Source organism: Sus scrofa, chromosome 10, assembly GCF_000003025.6.
Source record: "Sus scrofa isolate TJ Tabasco breed Duroc chromosome 10, Sscrofa11.1, whole genome shotgun sequence".
NCBI classification, from domain to species: Eukaryota; Metazoa; Chordata; class Mammalia; order Artiodactyla; family Suidae; genus Sus; species Sus scrofa.
Genome location: NC_010452.4, coordinates 54,915,503 through 54,938,388, shown reverse-complemented (window position 1 = coordinate 54,938,388; position 22,886 = coordinate 54,915,503). Strand labels below are relative to the sequence as shown.

Below are 22,886 nucleotides of genomic sequence, written 5' to 3'. Positions count from 1 at the left end.
AATATATACTTACATTGATAAAACCATGTCAAAATTAAATAAGTACTAGTTTGTATGACATATGCTTAAGGCTATTTAGATATCAGAAATTTTGCCCAATTTTTTCTTATTTATGTTTAATTTTAAAATGCTTTTTTATTATGCTATGTTATCACAAAAGTTGCGGAGAGGTACTATCAGTATGCTAACTATAATTTTATTCTTTTTTATATGCATTTTAACTGATGTTCTAGACTAAGTAAGCAATGAGAATTTCTGTTGTACACTGAATCTCATGGCCATTGTTTCCACAAGTAAGGGTACACTGCTTATCAAGAGCAGCTTTTGAGAATAGCATGAGTCAATGTTAAGAGAGGAAGCAATCAGATATGCAAATATCCCTAGGCATAACATGGAGAAAGTATGTGTAGGCGTCATTGAACATACTTAGCAAATTTCTGCCCTTTCAACAGGCTTGTCAAAGCTCTAGATTGTACCATATATTTGAGTGTTTCATACTTTTCTAAGCCTAATGTACTAGGTCAGTAGTTCCCAACTTGTCACACGCACACTGGTGTGTTGCAATCATTTGTAAGACATGACACAGGCAGTACGCGAGAACTATAGTTAAAATGAACCAAAGTATTTTTCAGTGATTCCCTGCTTTTTGAAGAATAGATTCAAGATTCTCCTTGTATTATATCAGTATCCCATATTTCATTGGGCGGGTCTTACTGAAAAGAAGGTTGTATATGGTGTACCAGGCATTTTGCCAAGCAGTTTACTGACACTCAGGACCTTGAGAAAGGGGACACCGAGGAGAGCATGTCTAGCACAACACATCATGTATCACATAATAAGGGTCACAGACTTCCGTTATCAGCTTAGCAAAGGTTGGTGCATAGACCTTAACAGCAAAGATATTGGATACTGCAGGTTGAGAAAGCTATGCTGACATGTGATGTGGATCTTTTATTGTAGATGATAGGAAAGTAAACCTCAGGATGGTAAAAGAAAAGAAAAGAAGGAAAGAAGGAAGGAAGGAAGGAAGAGAAAGAAAGGAAGAAAGGAAGGAAGGAAGGAAGGAAGAAAAAGAAAGAAAGGAAGGAAGGAAAGGAAGGAAAGAAAGAAGAAAAGAAGGAGGGAAAGAAAGGAAGAAAGAAGTGTAGGGAGGAAAATAGAGTAGAGGAAAGGAAGGAAAGAAAGGAAAAGAAAGAAAACACTGCTGTAAGTTGCTCATAAAGTATAAATTAGCAGGCTGGGAAGGCAGTACATGAAATGCAAAGGCTGACACTCAGGAGAAGGAACTAATCGAATATGACCTTCAAATTAGACTTTCCCTTTAGAATATAATAAAAGCAGAAAAAGAAAAGTGACCTCAAGTTGAAGAATTATGCTGCTAAAAATTAAAATCAAGTCACAGTTTTAAGAAAGAAACATGGGAATTTGCAAAAGAAGGTATTTCTTACAACTGCCTATAAGCAGGCTAGGTGCAAAGTCACCTTGAGAAAGAACCAAAAGTCAGCTATGCTTAGAAGTCTAGGTCTTAAGCTGAATATTACTTCTTAAAAAAATTTAACATACTTATAGTTAAAGCAACTTTTCTTTTACATTTTAATTTTGTGAACTCTGTAGGTCTGTATTTTCTCATAGATTTTGGTTTTAATGCTTTGCTCAGAAAGCCCTTTCCTGTTGTAAAATAACAACATATTCTCACTTGTTTTAGTTATTATGTAATTTGGATTTTTAGCATTAACTAATTAATCCACGTATAACTGATTTTGTGTGTATATGGTGAGAAGTTAGAAACTCATGATTTTCTTTCCAAATAGCAATGTAGTTCTTCCAACACTATTGATTCAATACTGTGTCCTGCCCTCGTTGAACTGACATGATTTCATTTTCTTATTTTAAATTCATGTGTCCATTTGTAAATTTTCTACAGATGTGTGAGAGGATGGTTGCTTTTTAGTTGGATACAAACATAGATACACAGAGATATGATAGAAACACAAAGATACGTTATAATCCTCTATAGCCTTACTGTATCTTCTTAATTTGTCAAACTAGGGGAAAAAGTATTTTAAATTCCTCCAGCATTAAGTCTCAGTTTGTCTTTTTTTTTGTTGTTCTTATCAGTCTCAGTCCTTGTATTTCAAAGCCATATTATTGAATGCTTGGAGATTCAAGACAGTTGTAGGTGCTTGAGGAATTACAACTTATATCAATACAAAATACTCCCTTTATACTTTCCCTGAAATCTCATTTTGCCTGTTAATAAATATGGACCTTCTTACATTCTAAAAATCAATTTCTTAATATCTTATTCATCTTTTTATTTTTACCGATTCCGTGACACTTGGCTTTAGTTATGTCAGTTATAGACAATATGTGGCTGGATTATTTTTTCCTTTATGTGAGCTTCTATATATATGTATAGATAGATATAAATCAATTCTGTTCTTTCACATATGCACAAATCAATTTTTCATGTATTTTCTGTTTGTATTTTTTCTTGTTTCATTATTTTCCTCTTTATCTCTGTCTTAGTTAGATTGATTCATTCCTGCTTATTTTTAGTGTTTATAAGTCCTAATTGCTGTGTCTCTTTTTCTAAAGTGCCTTTTAATTTTTAGTCAATCTATTTAAAATATTTATCCATTTTTATTGAAAATTAATTGCATACTTTTAACCTACCCACCCCTCCCTCAAATAAAAGACCTTTGGCATAACTTTATGGACCTGGCTCATCCTTCCAGACACCGCTATGACTTATTAAAACTGGTTGCAACATTAGATTCACAGTGTAAATAATTCATCTACTTTCCTGGCAACCACAGTCTTTAAAATGCCTGAGACCTCACCAGTATATAATTATCAAGTGAATCTGTGTTCTACAGTTATCTTTGCTCACTATTCTTTATTAATTCCTATGTAGTCCACTACATTGGATTCTTTTGTTTGATATGTGTATTAGTTTGCTCAGGGCTGCCATAACCAGCTGGGTAGCTTAAACAGCAGACATTTATTTTCTCACAGTTCTGGAGGCTGGTGGTCCAAGATCAAAGGGTCAGCAAGTTTGATTTCTTCTAAGTCCTCTTTCCTTGCTTTGTAGATGGTTTCCATCTTAGCATGGGCTCACCTGTCCTTTCCTCTGTGTGCACACATTCCTACAATCTCTTCCTGTGTCCAAATTTCCTCTTAGCAGGACACCAGCAAGACTGGATTAGGTCCCACCTTAATTTTTCTTTCTTTCTTTCTTTCTTTCTTTCTCTTTCTTTCTTTCTTTCTTTCTTTCTTTCTTTCTTTCTTTCTTTCTTTCTTTCCTTCTTTCATAGGGCCGCACCCATGACATATAGAAGTTCCCAGGTTAGGGGTCACATTAGAGCTGTAGCTGCTGGCCTATACCACAGCCACAGCAATGCCAGATCTGAGCTGCATCTGCAATCTATATTATAGCTTGTGGCAACACCAGATCCTTAACCCACTGAGTGAGGCCAGAGATCGAACCTGCATCCTCATAGATACTAGTTGGGTTCTTAACCTGATGAGCCTCAGTGGGAACTCCCAAGATCCACATTAATTTCAGGCCTCCTTTTAATTTAATCACCTCTTTAACAGCTCTATCGCTAAATACAGTCATTTTTTTTTTAAATTGATACATTAGGGCTTAACCTTGCCTTTTTCTTTTTTTGAAAAAGTCACTTTTTTGGTACAGCAGAAATGATCACAGCCTTGTAAATTAACTATATTTCAATAAAACTTAAAATAACACTTAATTGAAGTCTAGTTAATTTACAAGGCTGTGATCATTTCTGCTGTACAACAAAGTGGTTCAGTTAGACATATACACACATCCATTCTCTTTCAGATTCTTTTCCCACATAGATTGTCCCAGGATATTGGGTAGAATTCCCTGTGCTGCACCAGCAGGTCTCCACTGGCCAGTCATTCCACATCCCTCAGTGTGGATATGCCTATCCCAAACTCCGAGTCCATCTCTCCCCACCCTCACCTGTCCCTTTTGGTAACCCTAAGTTTTCCAAAGTCTGTGAAGAACAGGTGCCATCATATTCAGGGTTTAGAGTTCAACATATGAACTTTGGAAGGTCACATGCAGAGCATGTTTCATTCATACAGATTTCAGAAATAGTGCATGGGTGGTAAGCTTTATGAGTTCCTGACCGACTAAAGGAAACATATCATGGACCTGTACTGTAAAGATAGGTTGGGTATGACCTTCTAGGTTCAAAATTATTTTTCCTTAAATAATCAAAGGCATAGCAGCATTGTATTCTAATATCCATTTTCCATCTGCCTTGTAGAGGACAGACGCCTACCTGATTATTTCTCCCCTAGGATTTTTACGTTTCCTACTTTACTCTCAGGAAGTGAGTAAAACGTTCCTTTAAGCCCTGGGGTTGATTAATTCTCCTGGAAATTTGTTGGACCGTCATCATTTTTCACCTCAGGGAGATTTTCATCTATCATTTATTTAGTTTCTTCTAAAAAATCTATTAAACAACTATGGAAACTTCTGGATACTATCCCCTAACATATATTCTCCAAGTTTTCATTCCTTGGCCCTCTGACACTGTGACATTGGGAGGGTCACTTGGTTCAATTTTCCAGTTCACTTTTTCATGTTTAATCTGTATCAGTTCTGTAATTCAGTTCACCTCTGAGGGCTTTATTTTAGCAATCGATTTGTTAATTTCCAAGAACTCTAAAGGTTTCTTCTTCAGATTACTTTGTTCTATTTTATAGATATGATGGACACTGAAGTCTCTCAAGGGGATTAATTATCATTCTTTATTTCTCCACTTATTTCTATTAGCAGTTGTTCTCTTGGTGTTCAGTATTCTGTTCAATTTAGTGTCTCTCTTGTAATTTTTCTCAGCTGTCTGGTTACTTACTACTGGCTTTCTATTCTTATGTGTGGATGAGTCTAGATTGGATAATATTACTGATTTTTTTTTCTTTTTAGGGCCACACCCATGGCATAAGGAAGCTCCCAAGCTAGAGGTTGAATTGGAGCTGAAGCTGCTGGCTTATGCCACAGCCAGAGCAACACTAGATCCGAGCCACAACTGTGACCTCTACCACAGCTCATGGCAATGCCAGATGCTTAATCCACATTGAGCAAGGCCAGGAGTCAAACCAACGTCCTCATGGATCCTAGTTCATTACCAGTGACTGAGCCATGATGGGAACTCCATTGAAGATGAATTCTGATTTAAGAGCTCTGGTTTTATTGCTCTGTTGTAAAGGAGGAGGTGTATTTTCTTTTTTTTTTTTTTTGTCTTTTTGTCTTTTGCCTTTTGTTGTTGTTGTTGTTGTTGTTGTTGCTATTTCTTGGGCCGCTCCCGCGGCATATGGAGGTTCCCAGGCTAGGGGTCTAATCGGAGCTGTAGCCACCGGCCTACGCCAGAGCCACAGCAACGTGGGATCCGAGCCGCTTTCTGCAACCTACACCACAGCTCACGGCAACGCCGGATCGTTAACCCACTGAGCAAGGGCAGGGATCGAACCTGCAACCTCATGGTTCCTAGTCGGATTCGTTAACCACTGCGCCACGACGGGAACTCCAGGAGGTGTATTTTCTAGTGGGCCAGCATTTCCGGTGTACTGGTGGCTTATTTGTTGAGGGAGCCACAAGGACCTCATGGCAGTCACAAGGCCCCCCACCCTTGCTTCTCTTGTCTGAGTGCCCATTCATGGAAATGCCAGGGCCAGATCTCAAGCTCCAGCAGTATTCACCCACCTTATGTGTCCTAAGTGTGAACACTAGCATCAGCAACTCCTAACACAGGGGCTGACCTGGCTGTTTACAGAGTTCTTTGATTCATTATGAGCTGGTGACATATGCATAGCTCCTCCTCTATGCTGTCCGTCTCTTTCTGAGTTATTCCAGAATTCTGCCAGGAACAGTCACTTTTTTGTGGGTCTATTTTTTTTTTTTTTCCCCTGTAGATGTTTGCAAGTTCCTCAGTTTTGTTTATGTAATTTCAACCAACAGTTTCCATTTGGGTTAAAACATCCAGAAATCCTTACTATTTTTATATGTTGGTAGCTGTGCTCCTGATTTTCCACTGCTTCTGTGGATTTCTTTCAGTATTTTTCCTGTCTTTGCAGTGGAACATTCTTCAGCTGTATAGGTAAGCATGTGTTTTCAGTTAGCCATCAGAACCAGAAACACCTTTTCCAAATATTTACAATTTTGTAGAATATGCTGAAAGGAAAGTAAATCAAGTCACAATTCCATTTTTTTTTTCTATTTGCTGTTTTGCAGTCTAAAATTTTCCTCGTTTGGAGGGAAGATGTTTTAATGGCATGTTGAAGGCAGTCTATACGGTGGTATTATTAAGTGGGAGAAAAAAATCTTGGAGGTATCAGATTAGCACTGAACACAGGTCATTCTGCTTTTAAGGGTCATGTGCTTGGTGCTTTATTTCTGATTACTCCTAAATAGTCTGTCTCTTTCAAAAGAATGTGAGGTCAGTGTTGTAGAGCTAAATACAGATCACTTCAATTTCCACATATATAGTAGCCATAAATTTTTCTCAGCTCTCCTTTCTCTGATACAGCCTGTGATGTTTATTGCAAATGAGTGATGTTCAGGAAAGGTAGCTGACTGGAAACCCAGATCTTAGGCCCAGCTTTTTATGTTCCTAATGACTGGAAACTTAGAATTTCTAAAGCTCTCAGGTTCTCATTCCCCTTATTTAGCAGGATGGTAGCGATGCATGTGTAAAGAATCCGAAAAATTTGAAATTGCACCCTGAAATTATTTTTATTTATTTATTTATTTATTTATTTATTTATTTATTGCCTTTTGTCTTTTTAGGGCCACACCCACAGCATATGGAGGTTCCCAGGCTAGGGGTCTAATTGGAGCTACAGCTGTCAGCCAACGCCAGAGCCACAGCGACATTAGATCCAAGCTGCATCTGCGACCTACACCACAGCTCACGGCAACGCTGGATCCTTAACCCACTAAGCGAGGCCAGGGATTGAACCCACAACCTCATGGTTCCTAGTCGGATTTGTTTCTGCTCTGCCACAACGAGAACTCCAAATTATTTTTTTAAATCCCATGAATGTGTTAACCCTTTATGATGAAATTGCCCAGCCGACATTCTTATTAATATGAGTCATCCAACTATATGAACTCTTTTATTCAAACTAGATAATATCTGATACGTAAAAGCCAGCACAGGAATAATAATAAAAAAGAAATGCATTTAGTGTTGGCAATTACTTTATGTATGTAATTTTTACTTAAACCTGATAGCAGACCCAGCTGGAAGATATTAACATTTCATCTCTTAATAGAAGGTAAATCAAAGTTTTAAAAGATGGCATAATTTAGCCTGAGACATCCAATTAGTATGGGCAGAGCCAGGATTAGAATCCGGGCCCTAGCCCCTGATGGTAACACTGCTCAGCCTTCTTATTACTAAGTGGGTAAAACTCTGAAGGAAAGTTATATGCTTTGTATTATTCTTTAAGGAGTTGGAATACTTTTTTTTCCATGAAATTCAGTTTTCCTCAAAACATCTTACAAATTTGCATGCTGACCATTCCTTAAATTACAAAGAATAAATACAAGGTTATGTCTTATTTTTATGACTGTTGGAGAGGGAAACAATAATTTCAATTAAATTGCACCAGCCATAATACCACCTAATTATGTTTATATGCTTTTTAAATATAACAGAAATAACCAGAAATGACTCTCTTCACCACAGATATTCACCAGCTCACTTGGCTGATCCTTCATAGTTTGAACAGGGTTTTCATGTCAATGAACCCATTTAATGTGCCCTGAGATGTTGCAGAGCAAAGTGGGCCTCCCTTTCTCATCTCAAATGAGAAAGGCAAAGAAAAAAGAGTGATCTATTTCCTCAGTCTTTTGAGAGAAAGCTGAAATGTAGATTGTTCTTCAATTCAAGTTCCGATTGTTCTAAGCTTGGTTTAAAATAATTATCCATTCTTCTTCTTGCCTATTTTTTTTTAATTTTGAGACACCACAGCTTATTTATAACTCACTGACATCCAAACCCACAAAGAAAACTGTGATGCTGTTTTAGTGTGTGAACAAGCAGCTATTTGTAAAGAGACTGAGAGAAGCATTGCTAGTCCTCACGGCAGTGCCTGAATAATCCTGTTTTTCATAAGTATATACATTTCTTTATCAGATAAAAATGATGCATTTGCTAGGGTAGAAATTGTGCAGTGAGAAATGTGCCAGGTTACCTTTACTCCCACCCAGCGAGTCACTTGGTCCCTCGTCCCCTGTGAAAGATCTAAAATTTAACTAAAAGATCTCCAAGAGCCCGTCCAATGCTTAAGTTCTTAAATCTTTAGCTTTTTCATCCTTTCATGCTTTAGCAAATATTTACTGAGCCCCCGTTACGTACTTGCCAGCACCTGTCCTGGGCATGCATAAATAAACAAAACAGGCAACTCCCTGCACTCATACACTTTATGTTCTAACGGGGAAAGAGCCATTAAACAAGAGGAAATGCGATGGGCGAGTAAGCTGGGTAGTCCTCTTGAAGACTGTGACACATAAAGCAGTCTGAGAGGAAGGGTGGGGCTGTGTGTGGCCAGGGTGTGCTGCCTTAAGCTTTGAGTGACCACTTGAAGGAGGTGTGGTTGTGAGCCATGCAGATACAGGGGCCAGACCAGAGGAACACCTCAGAGAGAAAAGGCAGTGCAAAGACCCAAATCGGGAGTGTTCCTGCTGTCTAGAGAGACTGGCAAGGGATCCTTGTGGCTAGAGCTCGGGAAGGCAGAGAGTAAGAAGACACAGGGGGAAGAGGTAAGGGAGAGAGATCTTAAAAGAGCTTTTATTCCATTGTAAGGACATTTTTACTAAATCTGTTAGGGGGCCCAGTTCTAGAACCCTGCTCTTACTGAGTTCTTAAGTGCCTCCTTTGATATAGCATAATGTACCTCGTGCTTTGATAATTCTTGCCTCTGATCAGGCAAAGGTACTAGGTCTCTAAAGAGAGAGTTGGAGAAAGCAGTTCACACGGGTAGGGTTAGAGGGGCTGTGCCACCGGACCTTTTTATTTTATTTTATTTTTTAAATAAAGTATAGTTGATTTACAGGGTTTCTTCAATTTCTGTTGCACAGCAAGTTGACCCAATCACACACAGTTCCCTGTGCTGTACAGTAGGGCCCCATTGCTGATCCATTCCAAATGTAACAGTTTGCATCCCCAAAACCCAAACTCGCAGTCCATCCCACTCCACCCCCACCCCCACCTTGGCAACCACAAGCCTATTTTCCTTGGCCATGATCTGTTTCTGTTGTGTCGATAGCATCATCTGTGCCGTATTTTAGATTCCACAAATAAGAGATATCATATGGTATTTGTCTTTCTCTTTCTGACTTACATCTCTTAGTATGAGAATCTCTAATTCCATCTATGTTGCTGCAAATGGCATTAGTTTGTCTTTTTTATGGCTTGAGTAGTATCCCATTGGACATATGTACCACGTCGTTTTTACAGGTCCAAAATTGGAAATAGAAAGTGTCATGGAAAGATGGTAGGGGGAAAAGAGAGTGAGTGCCTGTGTTTAGAGGACCTGGTGACTATTTGAATAATTGCTTTAATTGGCATTGCAATGGATGAGGCAATTTTGTTTTTCCAACAAAATAGGCAATTGAGTGAATCAAAGCAAATGAGTCTGCTTTGCCCAAAATTAGTATAACTCGTCCAGCTTTCTGTTCATTAGTATTAGCATGGTATATCTTTCTCCATCCCTTTTTTCTATTCTGTGTCTATATTTAACTTGAATTTCTTGTACACAACCCATGGTTGGGTCTTGTTTTTTAATCCACTCTGATAATCTCTGTCTTTCAATTGGTATGTTTAGAAAACTGATATTGAAAGTGATTATTAATAGTTAATACCTAGCCTATTTTTTACTGTTTTACCTTCGTTAACCTTGTTCTTTCTTTTTACGTGCATGTCTTAGCATTCTTTTTCACCTCCTTTGTTTTAAATGAGCATTTTTTATGAATTATTTTTTCTCTTCTCTTAGCATGTCAATTATACTTCTTTTTAGGCTTTTTAAATTATTAGACCATAAGTTTGGAAATATGTATTTATAGATAATCCAAGTCACTTTCAAATAACAGTATGCCACTTCCTGTGTTGTGCAAGTACATTGTAACACAGTATTCTCAATCTCCCCTCCCTCTCTTATAATATCCTGCCTTACATTTCACTTGCCCCAAAAGCTAAAATCACTGAGTACATTCTTATTATTATTTTAACTAAACCATCTATTATCTAATTAATGATAAGAAAAATAAATTTATTTACCATTATTTATTCCTTCTATTAACACCCTTCTTTATGTAATCTGATTTTCTGACCATGTCATTTCCTTTTCTCTAAAGAACTTCTTTTAAATTTACTTGCAAGGCAGGTCAGCTAGCAAAAAATGTCTTCAATTTTTCTTTTCTAAGAAAATCTTTCTTTCTCCTCTGTTTTGACAGATCATTTCACTGGATATGGAATTCCTTGTTGGAGTTTTTCTTTAGGTATTTTAAATATTTCATTTCACTGTCTTCTTCTCTGCATGGTTTCTGAAAAGAAGTCTGATGTAATTCTTATCCCTGTTCCTCTAATAGTTGTTTTTTCCCCTCTGGCTTATTTCATTAGATAGATTTTCTCTAAACTTTGGTTCTCTGCAGTTTGAATATCATATGCCTCATTGTAGATAAATACTGGGACTGGTATTTATCCTATTGTTCTCGAATCTTCCAGGATCTGTGGTTTGTTGTCTATCACTGACTTTGGAAAAATACTGTTTATTATCACTTTAGATATTTCTTCTGTTCTTCCTTTCTTTCTTTTCCTGCTGGTATTCACATTATGCGTGTCATTCCTTTTGTAACCATTCCACCATTCTTAGATGGACTGTTCCAGTTTTTTGTTTTGCATTTCAGATTTAGAAGTTCCTATTGACATATTTTCAAGCTCTCTAATTCTTTCCTCTGCAGTGTCCTGTCTTGATGAGCCCATCAATGGCATGCTTCATTTCTGTTAGAATATTTTTTAAAATTTCTAGCGTTTCCTTTCGATTCTTTCTTAGTTTCTAATTCTGTTTACATTGTCCATCTGTTCTTCCATGTTGTCCACCTTTCCATTACAGCCCTTAGCGTGTTAATCAGAGTTACATTAAGTTTCCTGTCTGATAATTTAACATCTCTACCATATCTAAGTCTGGTTCTGATGCTTGGTCTGTGTCTTAACAGCCTGACATGATGTACCAGGTTAAAAAAAAAAAAATTGGGGTCCTTGGTGTGAGATTGTATGTCCATCTGGCTGGAGGTTGTGCTCTGTTTACTGCTTGCTGTAACTATAGGTATCAAGGACTTTTAGTTCCCCTTTTGTCCTTGTTTTTGTCTCCTCTGTTGTCGTCGGGTTTCCAGAGAGCTTTCTTCCTAAATAAGTCTCCAATGTGCTATTCTTTCTATTACACAGAAACCCTATTTACATGTTGGGAAGTTGTGCGGTGGGAGAAAAGTCTCTATAGGGCTAAGATTAGATCTCAGTCTTTTAGAGAGTATTTTAGTACCCCTGGGTTGAATCCTTCACAGTTGCCTCTCAGATTTTTTTTTTTTTTTTAACCTCCTTAGGTAATACAGGAAGACTAGAGGAAGCTGGGTGGGTAATTTCCCCACATGGAAAACTACTAGGGGCTGGAGCTGATTTTCCTTTCCCCCCATTTGGTTAGGGTCTGGTAAACCTAGTCAGCTAGGCTCTGTTTAAATAGTTTGTCTTGAGGGCAGGCCTTACTGAGAGGCACAGAATGTTCTGGGTCTACTTCAAAATGGCTACTTTTCCTCTCCTCCTGTCAAAAACTTGAGAGAATTTTGCTGTGATTTTCCCTGTAAGGACCTGATAGGGCTCCTGAAGTTCAAACTCATACAAGTTTGGAGATGCCCCCGCCCGGAATGTTTACCTTTCAAACTTGTCCTCAGTGAGCCTCCAGCAAATCATCAACTACAGTTTAGGTTTTTCCTTCCCTGTGACTGGTTCCCACTTGGGTTTCTGTCCCTGGATTTCTGCTTCATTGAGTTGGGGTTCTAAGCATCTACCTGTCTCTCTCCATAGTCACGATTGCCCCGAGACCTCAGTTCACTGAAAAATTTAGGAAGAGTTGTTGATTTTCAGTTTATTCAGCTTTTTTTTTTTCCTGTTGTGAGGACTAGACTGACTGTTTCAAATCTCTCCTTACCTGCTGTCCTGGAGACTAGTCGGAGGTCTGTGTTGTACACATGTAATGAATCGTTTAACCTCTCTCTACATCTCTAACTGCAGATCTGCAGAGGGCAGTTAATAGTCTTACCCTATACCCACACTTGTAGTAGGATTCATAGAATGTTATAAATGTGAATGTGCTAAATTTGTATTAATGAGGCAACATTATTCTTATTTCTTCCTTTATTAAGTGAACGTAAAGCCTGTAGCCTCCCTTCTGAGAAAAATTTTTTCCTTTTTCATTACTTTTCGATTATTTTCTTTCCTTTCATGTAAAATTTTTTCCTTTTTCATTACTTTTCGATTATTTTCTTTCCTTTCATGTAAAATTTCGAATGAAACCATGAGACATCGTGCTCTGCTAAGGATTAAGTATGGTTCAGTTCATTGCTTTGCCCTATCATTGGTGATTAAAGAGGAGACCAGCTGAGAGCAACTGGGGGCCAAGTAAAGCCAAGGCTTCCTCTTACTGATGCATTTTACACACTAACTTTAATGAGCTAAATATACTACAAAATGGATAAAATGTTTCTGATACCCAAAAGTGTCCATTCAGAATCTCAAAGTCATCATGAGGGACCTGGAACCATGGAGACTGTCTAGTTGCAGGAGAGGAACTTTGGGAAAAGCGACTAATGGAGTTCTTTCAGTTCTTTATCTGGGCGTCCTACCTACATGGGTATTGTTGATGGAGCTGGTCTCTAATATCCACACTATTCCGGAATTTAATCATCACGACCGTGTTTTGTATTACCTCTTCATATCTGTTGTTGAATGTTTTGCTCCAAAGGAATGTTTATTCTAAGTAAATGCTTGAGGAGTCACTTGCTCAAATCCTTGACATGTATTTAACTGGTTAATGTTATAATATTTGTATTTAGATGGTATAATATTATTTTATTTTGATTCTCTGTGGTTTGATTTAGCAAGTTCTCTTCAAATTTTTCCTACCCTATGTTATAAGTTTGCATTATAATGTCACCTTCGAATATAATATACATTTGGTTGTAACAGATAATCTTCATTATGATATATATGTATGTATTCTTTGAGGATATTTTGTTTTTATAATAAAAGCTGTGGTAACAATGATTGTTTTACAATATATAATGTTGACAATTATTATAGTTATGGTGTGTGTTCAACCAAAATTTAGAAAGAATGTCAAAATAGAAGTAGCCAGATTATTTAGCCAGCAGTTGATTTCTAGAAAGCTATTTTAAATAAGTTATTATTGCAATATGAATTTATTTTCAGTAAAATGTGTGTAATAAAATACAAAAGTAGAAACAAATGAAATTAGAATTAATTATTTTTGAGGAAATTAGCCATTTTAACTTTTTGAAGTGATAGATGTTTAAATTTTTTAAATAAATACTTTTCTAAGTGTTATCAACACATTCATACAAGAACTCTCAGGAGATAATGAGTATTATTTCCATTGAAAGACAAAAAAATACCATAATTTTAGTCTTTAGTGGATTTCCTTTTGGCCATAAATAAAATCTAGCATTAAATGGAGCCCAGAAATGATTCTTCTAGCTTTTCCCTTGGCCATTGTGGCTGTAGAGACACTTTAGATAGCATTCAGTTCAATTTAATACATTGGTGGTACTATAAATACATATTACTATTGAAACAACAAATGAACTTGTCAAAAGTTTCATTGAAATTAAGTTATGAGTTAGTAAACCTGATCAGATTTAATTTCGCCAGTAGTAGGATCAGGATGAAATGATGGGATGCAATAGATTGTATCTATTGGGGAGCTAATGCTCATGATGAGAGGGTGTGAAAAGGATAGCCAGGAAATGTCATGTGGGGTTTTGAGAAGTAGAGTAAAAAGAGAATGGAAAAAAAAGGAATTTGGCAAGAGTGTGTAGAATTGATCAAATATTAAAAAGACTGAAAACCAAGAATAAAATGAAACATTAAAACAATAAAAATAGATATATTAATAAATAAAGCATGTGTGTGCTAGAGTTTTGGACCAACCCAGAAAAGGTTGGCTTATGTTTTCATGTAATTTGGTTTTCTGAAATAATTTTCCAGGAAAAAGGGTTATAAAATAAATAATATAAAGCTGTTTCCTTTAAAATCTTTGTGATGTAACCCAGGATTTCTGTAAAAGGAAGGCTGAATTTAGTTTGATTTTATAGAGTTGTTCTGTCATCAAGCTCAATCAGAAGCTTCATACATTTTTATATTTAACTTTTAACAAATAGGGAAATTTTGCATGAATTTGGGAACTAAGTATATACTAAATCTTGGAGCTAAAAACTCTCTGGGATGAGTCTTATGTGTGAGACAGGAAACAATCAACTAACCCACATTCTTTTAATATTGAATCTTAGATTATTTTATTTATTGAAAATCAATATATAAAAGGAAATTTTTGCTTAAGAATTATCTGCTTTTCCAAAATGTTTGTGTTAAAGTCTCACTTTTTGGGTTTCCAAACTTTGAACAGGTTTTTCTATTTTTCTTTACTCTATCATCTTGATTAGCTTTTGATGTTATGTTTAATTTTCATTGATAGTTGGATTTCTGACCTGATCTCAGACTTTCTGTAATGGTAGACTTTGGGTCTGGTTTATTTGGTGGATTTTGGTAGTATTTCTAGAATGTCAACAAAATAGAATAAGTAACAAAATGAATGGTATTAGCCCCTTCTTCTCATAATATAAATTTTGAATATATTTTATGGGATAAATTATTTACAGGTAATTGTTGACACTAAGAAAAAAGTGAGAAAGTGAGATTTTTCTGTAGAAGGGCGTATCATTGAATAATATCACTGTCCTTGTGTTTTCTCATGTCTTGTTTTTCTGATGTAAAAGAAAATGTTGTAAAAGTGATTGCTGAAATGCATTACAAGCCATTCTTCATATTATAATGTAATATAATGGCTTGTAATGCATTTCATATACATATATAAATACACACATATAAATACATATACATATATAAATATACACACATAAAATGATCATTGGAAACGTATGGTATAAAAATACAGAATAGTATTTTTTTAATTTACCTTTTTTGTTGTCTAAATACAGATTTTTTTGAAGAGCACAAGGAAATAGCTATTGTTTTTTTCTTTTAAATTGTTTTTACTATTTAAAAAAATGATCAGAACTTTTCATGGTGGATGGTTTCAAAGCTAATTCTCTTTCTATTTCACTTCTTGTTTGTCGAATATGTTCGTCCTTGTACTTTAAAAGTCCTAATTATTGATGTTGGTGAATTCAGGTAGATTTTCTGTGAAAATGTTAAATGTTTTCTATGCATTACTTTGGTTTCTGAGATGATCTGTATAGTCTCATGTTCATTTACCATGAAGATTTTCTCTTTTTCCGGTAACACAATCTTAGTTGAACAGGAATGAAGTTTTTTAGCGGTGAAAATTCTAGTTGGACACATCCTCCAGCTTTTAAATACTTCAGATAGTTACAGTTAGGCGCCATGTCTAATTTGGTACATAGACATTCATAAGAAAAAAATACACACAAAGGTCTAATTCACCAAAGAAAATATAACATCCATAAGCTCACTCTATAACCACAGCTGGCCGAAGCATAAGCTGGATATTGCCCACTCTCTTATAGGACAGAGTCTATTTGCAAGGATGATTAAAAGTGTTATCATTAAGCTGTCCCATTGCCAGACTCCCTTCTTGCAGTAACAATTTGGATGTCCATAGTCCTCTAACATTCAAACCATCGAGCTGATTTTTCTCTCTCTTGTTTTTTAATTCTGCATTCTTAGGTGTATACTGTTGAGGAATCTGGACTAAACTTCCTGGTGTGGTCAGTGATTGGCAATAAAAGAACTGGTTGGATGTATGGACATGTACCCCTTTCCAGTAACAGTCCGTTTAAGGTGGCATTCGAAGCGGATGTAAGTGGGAGAGAGAACGTCTTTATTGCCCTCGATGACATCTCCTTTACCCCAGAATGTGAGTTTGGAGGTAAGAGATGCCTTCAGACAATGGGAAGTACAAGTATGGTTTTTAGTATATAAACATACAGAAGAATTGGGAATTTCTGAGGAATGGCAATTCTTTTTGTGTCCAGTCCTACTCACACCCTATAGAAAGAGCAGTATATATATCTGGGAAGTGAAGTTGGTCTGCTCATGAAAATTTACCGTGGAATTTTCATACCCTCTAGGCAACAAAACAACTTTGACTAAAGTTCTTTAAGAAACCCAGAGGAAATTTAGTAGCATCGTAGCTTTATTGTCTACTTTCTTTATTGCCAAAGCTTTACAACAACAGCCCAAAGTAAAGATTCTTCTGTTCACCTGACATTTTCCAGACTGCCGTTTCCATCCGTATGAGCTTTTCCCCTTCCCGGGGCCATTTCCCTTCTTCTAACTGTTTCTACACTATAATCTAGAACACTTATTCTGTCGCATAAAAATCTTATCATGAACTCCTTTCCTAAGAAAACATCACCTTAATTAAAATCTGAATTTCTGTTCCTTAACGTGCTTCCACTTAAGTGGCTATTTGTTCTCTTATGAAGTCTTCACTTGTTCTTTCTTTTTTTTTTTCCCCTGCTTTTTAGGGTGGCACCCACAGTGTATAGAGGTTCCCAGGCTAGGGGTCTAATCGGAGCTACAGCTGCCAGCCTACACCACAGCCACAGTCACGCCAGATCTGAGCCAGATCCGAGCTGCGTCCATGATATACACCACAGCTCACTGCAACGCCGGATCCTTAACCCACTGAATGAGGCCAGGGACCAAACCTGTAACCTCATGCTTCCTAGTTGGATTCGTTTCCGCTGCGCTACAATGGGAACTCTTAAAGCCTTCACATTTTCAATGTTAGATAGGAGGGTTATTGCCTTTCAAGCTACTCCATGCCATTCAAAATTGTTCTTATGGCCTTATTCAAAAATATCTTCCCTTTTAAAGCCACACATCTGAGTTATTGTCCTACGGTTTTCCACTGGATCATAAATCCTGAGAAGTCAACTTCCAGGTGAATTAACCCTTGTAAAACATTGACCTTTTAAATTCTAGTCATTTTCATAAATATTTTCCTCATTAATCAGCTCCCATAGTTACATTCTGAACCACACCCTATGAAAATTTAGGATTGAAAAATCAAATCAGTGTGCCCTCTACTTTTTGATTATTCCTCCTAAACCTGTTTTCCAACATGATTAATAAGAAAAAAATATAATTCTAGATTTGCGATGTTTCCTGTTTTTTCCCATAATGCAACCTCATTTTCTTTTTTCCTTAATAAGCTCAGGTTTAATGACGTAATTTCATTCTTAATCAAGCATTTTGAATTCTATGACCTATTTTCTTTTTCATTTTAACATAAATTTATGTACCAGGAACTCTGCTAAGTATGAGCACATTTATTTACCAAATCATCCAGTGTAGAATATGTATCTAGCTCATGTTCCATCATAATGGATTTACCCATCTTTGAAACTGACTTTCTAGAACTATTTACATTTTCCAAACCGCTGCTGGTCATATTTATTGGGACCACTAAAATCTTCAACTTATAAGCTTAGCTGGGCTCTTAAGGATCCGAGATGCATTCCCTGGCACCACTTTTCTACAACAATCCTTGAATCCACCAGCTCTCCCTTGGACTTTCTTTACTCTTGTCCATATTCTTATATTGTTTGAACAGAAAATAGAACCCTTTTATATCAAACTTCCTTGATTTTCTCTTTCCTTCCTCCAAATGTGCCTGTATCTGCAACCAAATTCTTTTTGCCACAGGGAAAAAAGTGTCCACCTTATCAAGAGTAAGTGTCTATTCTTGGTCATTTCCATTCTCAAGTCTTTTTTTTTTTTGGTCTTTTTGCCATTTATTGGACCACTCTCGCAGCATATGGAGTTCCCAGGCTAGGGGTCTAATCGGACTTGTAGCCACCGGCCTATGCCAGAGCCACAGCAACGTGGGATCCGAGCCACATCTTCGACCTACACCACAGCTCACAGCAACGCTGGATCCTTAACCCACTGAGCAAGGCCAGGGATCGAACCTGCAACCTCATGGTTCCTAGCCGGATTCATTAACCACTGTGCCACGACGGGAACTCCTCAAGTCCTTCTAATTATTGCTCCATCAAATTCATCTCTGTCCTATACCTTCAGTATCTTTTCTTTCATTATTCAGTATCTTTTCTTCCATTATTCTTTCTTAGCTCTTCATGCACACACACACACACACACACACACTTTTCCCCTAACACACTTTTCCCCTAATTTGAGCTTTTCAAGAGAAAGAGGAGCTTGTATATTTCATCTCCAAAACCTAACTCAAGTTCTAGGCAATTTGTTCTGAAAAGTTACTGTTATTCTAAATAATAAGAACAACAATTATAACTGTGTGAGCAGCAGCAGCTCTAGCATTTGCCTACGTATAACTGAAATCTTGCCCATTATATTATGGAACAGATTCTGTTGTCAAGGATGTTATTTTATTTTATTTTATTTTATTTTATTTTATTGTCTGTTTGTCTTTTTAGGACGGCACTTGTGGAGTATGAGATTCCTAGGCTAGGGGTCTAATCGGAACTGTAGCCGCCAGCCTACGCCACAGCATTGTGGGATCCAAGCCGCGTCTGTGACCCATACCACAGCTCATTCAATGCTGGATCTTTAACCCACTGAGCGGAGGCCAGGGATGGACCCGCATGCTCATGGATGCTAGTTGGGTTCGTTAACTGCTGAACCATAATGGGAACTCCAAGGGTGATTTTTTAAAAAGACTTTTGGGAGTTTCTGTCCTTGCTCAGTGGAAATGAATCTGACTAGCATCCATGAAGATGCAGGTTTGATCCCTGGCCTTGCTCATTGGGTTAAAGATCTGGTGTTGCTGTGAGCTGTGGTGTAGGTCACAGATGCGGCTTGGATCTGGCATTGGTGTGGCAGTGGTAGGCTGGCAGCTACAACTCTGATTAGATGCCTAGCCTGGGAACCTCCATATGCTGCAGGTGTGGCCCTAAAAATACAAAAAATTAAAAAAAATAAAGAGACTTTTTGGCATTAAACCATGAATTCTCTTCTCTTCTAACTTTATGTAATAGAATGCCTCCATCAAACTGTCAGCCAGAGTCCAGGATATCCAGGCATAGTTTTTACTGCAATGGTTCATGGTTGATTCAGGCAGATGCTTTTAGAAATTTATCAATTAAACTAATTTTCCTCAAACTGGGGTATGCAGACATCCCTGGTTACATTCCAGAGAGTGGGCAATGCCACCAAATAAACTTGATGCAGCTTCATTGGATTCCTTGAAGATTTAGAGAGAGAAGTTAAATGTAGTGTTCTATGCCATTAGCATGAACACAAATCTACTTATAGCATGGAATGCCAAAGATCAGCATAAAGCTTTAAAGAAATTTCGATCTGCCTTCTCCTCTGTGCTTTGAGGTACTATGATGGCACTGTTGGAGACGTGCTTTGAAAGATGATTGGACCATTGAAAAATGGTCATAGAATAGACAATATTCATAATACATTGTTGAATATGACAAATTATATAAGAATATATTGCTTGATTTAGAGAAATAATACATAAAAACATGAAACCCATTTTAATAAGTTATCTATCAAGAAAACATCCATAAGGCTGCAAGAGCATATATGCATAATCAATTTCTGGGAAATGGGATTATGAATGAGTTCTATTTCCTTCTTGGTATTTTTTCTGCCTTTATAAATATATATTCAGGACAATATTTTTCATAATTGGGAAAACAATAATTTACTTTATAAAAAATGTCGTAAGCTCCTGATATATGTAACTAAGAACTAATTTTTATATAATGGGGTTGGCAGTATCTTGGGAGCGCTAGAATGTGGGTTCGATCCTTGGCCCAGCACAGTGGGTTAAGGATCCTGTATTGCTGCATGCAGCTTAGTTCGGGCTGCAGCTCAGATCTGATCCTAGGCCCAGGAGCTCATTATGCCATGGGTCAGCCAAAAAACAAACAAACAAAAAAACCCTAATTTTTGGAAAATAATTCCTTTAACCTTTCCCTAAGTAGAATTATATATTGGAAATAATATGGGAACTCTATCATGAACCATTTTTGTTTTATTACTTTTAATCCTGCATTTTTTCAATCGTTATTACAATACATTAAACGATACATAAAATACTTAAAGGTACCACACTATATAATAACCCAGTTTTTGAAACTCTTTCAGAAAAATGTAAAAAGACATTAGCTCTTCTTATTTGCCATAGTTAGGACATCAAACAGATTAAACTTATGAGTGAGATGTTATTCCAGTAGTTGAATCATCTGATGTTTTTTATTGCTATGCCAAGGTAAGAAAATTATACTGTATAAGAATGAGTCAACCAGAATTAGTTATACATTTGCAATTTTCTTCCAGTTGCCTTAAATTTATAGAATGCAGCCAAGAAACGCATGTAGAATTTTTTCAAGCTTCTTTGAAGTATTCCTGACAATTAAAAATTGTGTATATTTAACGTGTACAACATGATGTTTTGATATACATTATGGAATGATAACTGCAATCAAGCTAAATAACTATCACCTCACATAGTTACGATTTTGTGTGTCTGGTAAGAAAACTTAAGATCAAATCTCTTAGCCAGTTTCAAGTATATGATACAGTATTTTTAATGATAGTCACCATGCTGTATTTTGGATCTCCAGAACGTATTCATTCTGCATAACTGAAGCTTTGTACCCTTTGATCAACATCTCCCCATTTCCCCTGCCAATTAGCCCTTGGCAACCACCATTCTACTCTGTGCATTCATGAGTTCAAATTTTTTAGATTCCACGTATAAGTGAGATCATGCAGTATTTGGCTTTCTGTGTCAAGCTTATTTCACTAACACAAATCCTTCAAGTTCACCCATGTGTCACAAATGGTGGGATTTCTTTCTTATTTAAGGCTGAATAATACACATTACATATTCTTTATCCGTAATCCAGATTGTTTATTCATAATCCACACTTGGGATTGTTTTCATATCTTGACAATTGTAAACACTGCTGCAATGAACATGAGGGTGTAGGGATTTTTTTGAGATACTGACCTCATTTCCTTTGGATATATTCCCAGAAGTGGAATTGTATGATCATACAATAGTTCTATTTTTAAATTTCCGAGAAACCTCTAAACTATTTCCCTTAGGGGCTATACCAATTTGCAATTCCACCAAAAGTGTACGAGAGTTCCCTTTTCTCCACATCCTCACCAGCATTTATCTCTTGTCTTTTTTTAAGAGCCATTCTAACAGTGTGAGGTGATATCTCATTGTGGTTTTGATTTGCATTTCCCTGATGACTAGTGATGTTGAGTGCTGCGTCCAGTGCTGCAGGGCAACGAGGGATCCTGGAAGAGGGACAGCATGGCATAACAAAGCACAGAAGACACTTACATTTAGAAAAGTGGCCACAAGGAGGGGGAGAGAGTGGGAGGGATCGGGAGCTTGGGCTTATCAGACACAACTTAGAATAGATTTACTAGGAGATCCTGCTGAATAGCATTGAGAACTTTCTTTAGATACTCATGTTGCAACAGAACAAAGGGTGGGGGAAAAATGTAATTGTAATGTATACATGTAAGGATAACCTGACCCCCTTGCTGTACAGTGGGAAAATTAAAAAAAATTATAAAAAAAAAAAAAGAAAAATGGGGGACCAGGAGGCACTCCGTTCCATAGAACAAAGGCCCTAGGCTTAGCCCCACATGACTTTTATTAGGGAAGGTGACATAGGTGAATGAGCAAAATCAGGTGCAGATAATGATAAAGCTGTCTCTTAGTGGTTGTGCTCTTGCACGTGCGCCAAATTTGTTTACTGCATCATTCAGCAGTTTCAATGGTCTCCAACAGTTGAGTATCTTTTCATGTATGTGTTGGCTATTTTTAGTCTTTTTTTAAGAAATGACTGTTCAGGGCCTTAGCTCATTTAAAAATTTGGTTATTTAGTTTTTTGCTATTAAATTATTTAAGTTCCTTATGTATTTTGGATATTAATGCCTTAACAGATGTATATGGTTTGGAAACACTATTTCTTGTTTCATAGGATGCCTTTTTCACACTGTTAAGTGTTTAGCTTGATAATCCCACCTAGTGACTTTTGCTTTTGTTGCTTTTGCTTTTAGTGTCAGATTCAAAAAATTATCACCAAGACCTATGTCAAGGAGTTTACTGCCTATATTTTCCTCTAGAAGTTTTATTATTTCAGATCTTATATTCAAGTTTTTAATTCATTTGAGGTTAATTTTTGTGTATGTAAGATAATGAATGAGTTTCATTCTTTTGCACGTGGCCATCCAGTTTTTCCAATTCCATGTATTGCAGAAATTATTCTTTCCCCTATTGTGTACTTAATTTGGTATGTTTGTTAAATATTAGTTGATCTTATATGTTTGGGTTAATTTCAGGGCTCTATATTCTGTTCTGTTGATCTATATGTCTGTTTTTATGGCAATACCATATTGTTTTGACTGTTATAACTTCATAATGTAGTTTGAAATCGGGAGTGTGATGCCTCCAGCTTTGTTCCTTTTTCTCAAGATTGCTTTGGCCATTGGGGAGCCTTTTGTTGTTCCATAGAAATTTTGGGATTGTTTCTTCTATTT

General features: G+C 36.7%; 1 protein-coding gene across 1 annotated transcript in view; it reads left to right on the top strand.

Moving 5' to 3' along the window:
- The window catches only part of MALRD1 (MAM and LDL receptor class A domain containing 1), a 598,238-nt gene that overhangs the window by 442,655 nt on the left and 132,697 nt on the right, over positions 1–22,886 (top strand). Inside the window, 1 exon segment of the mRNA XM_021064964.1 lies at positions 16,041–16,242. Coding sequence (XP_020920623.1) covers positions 16,041–16,242 — 202 coding nt within the window.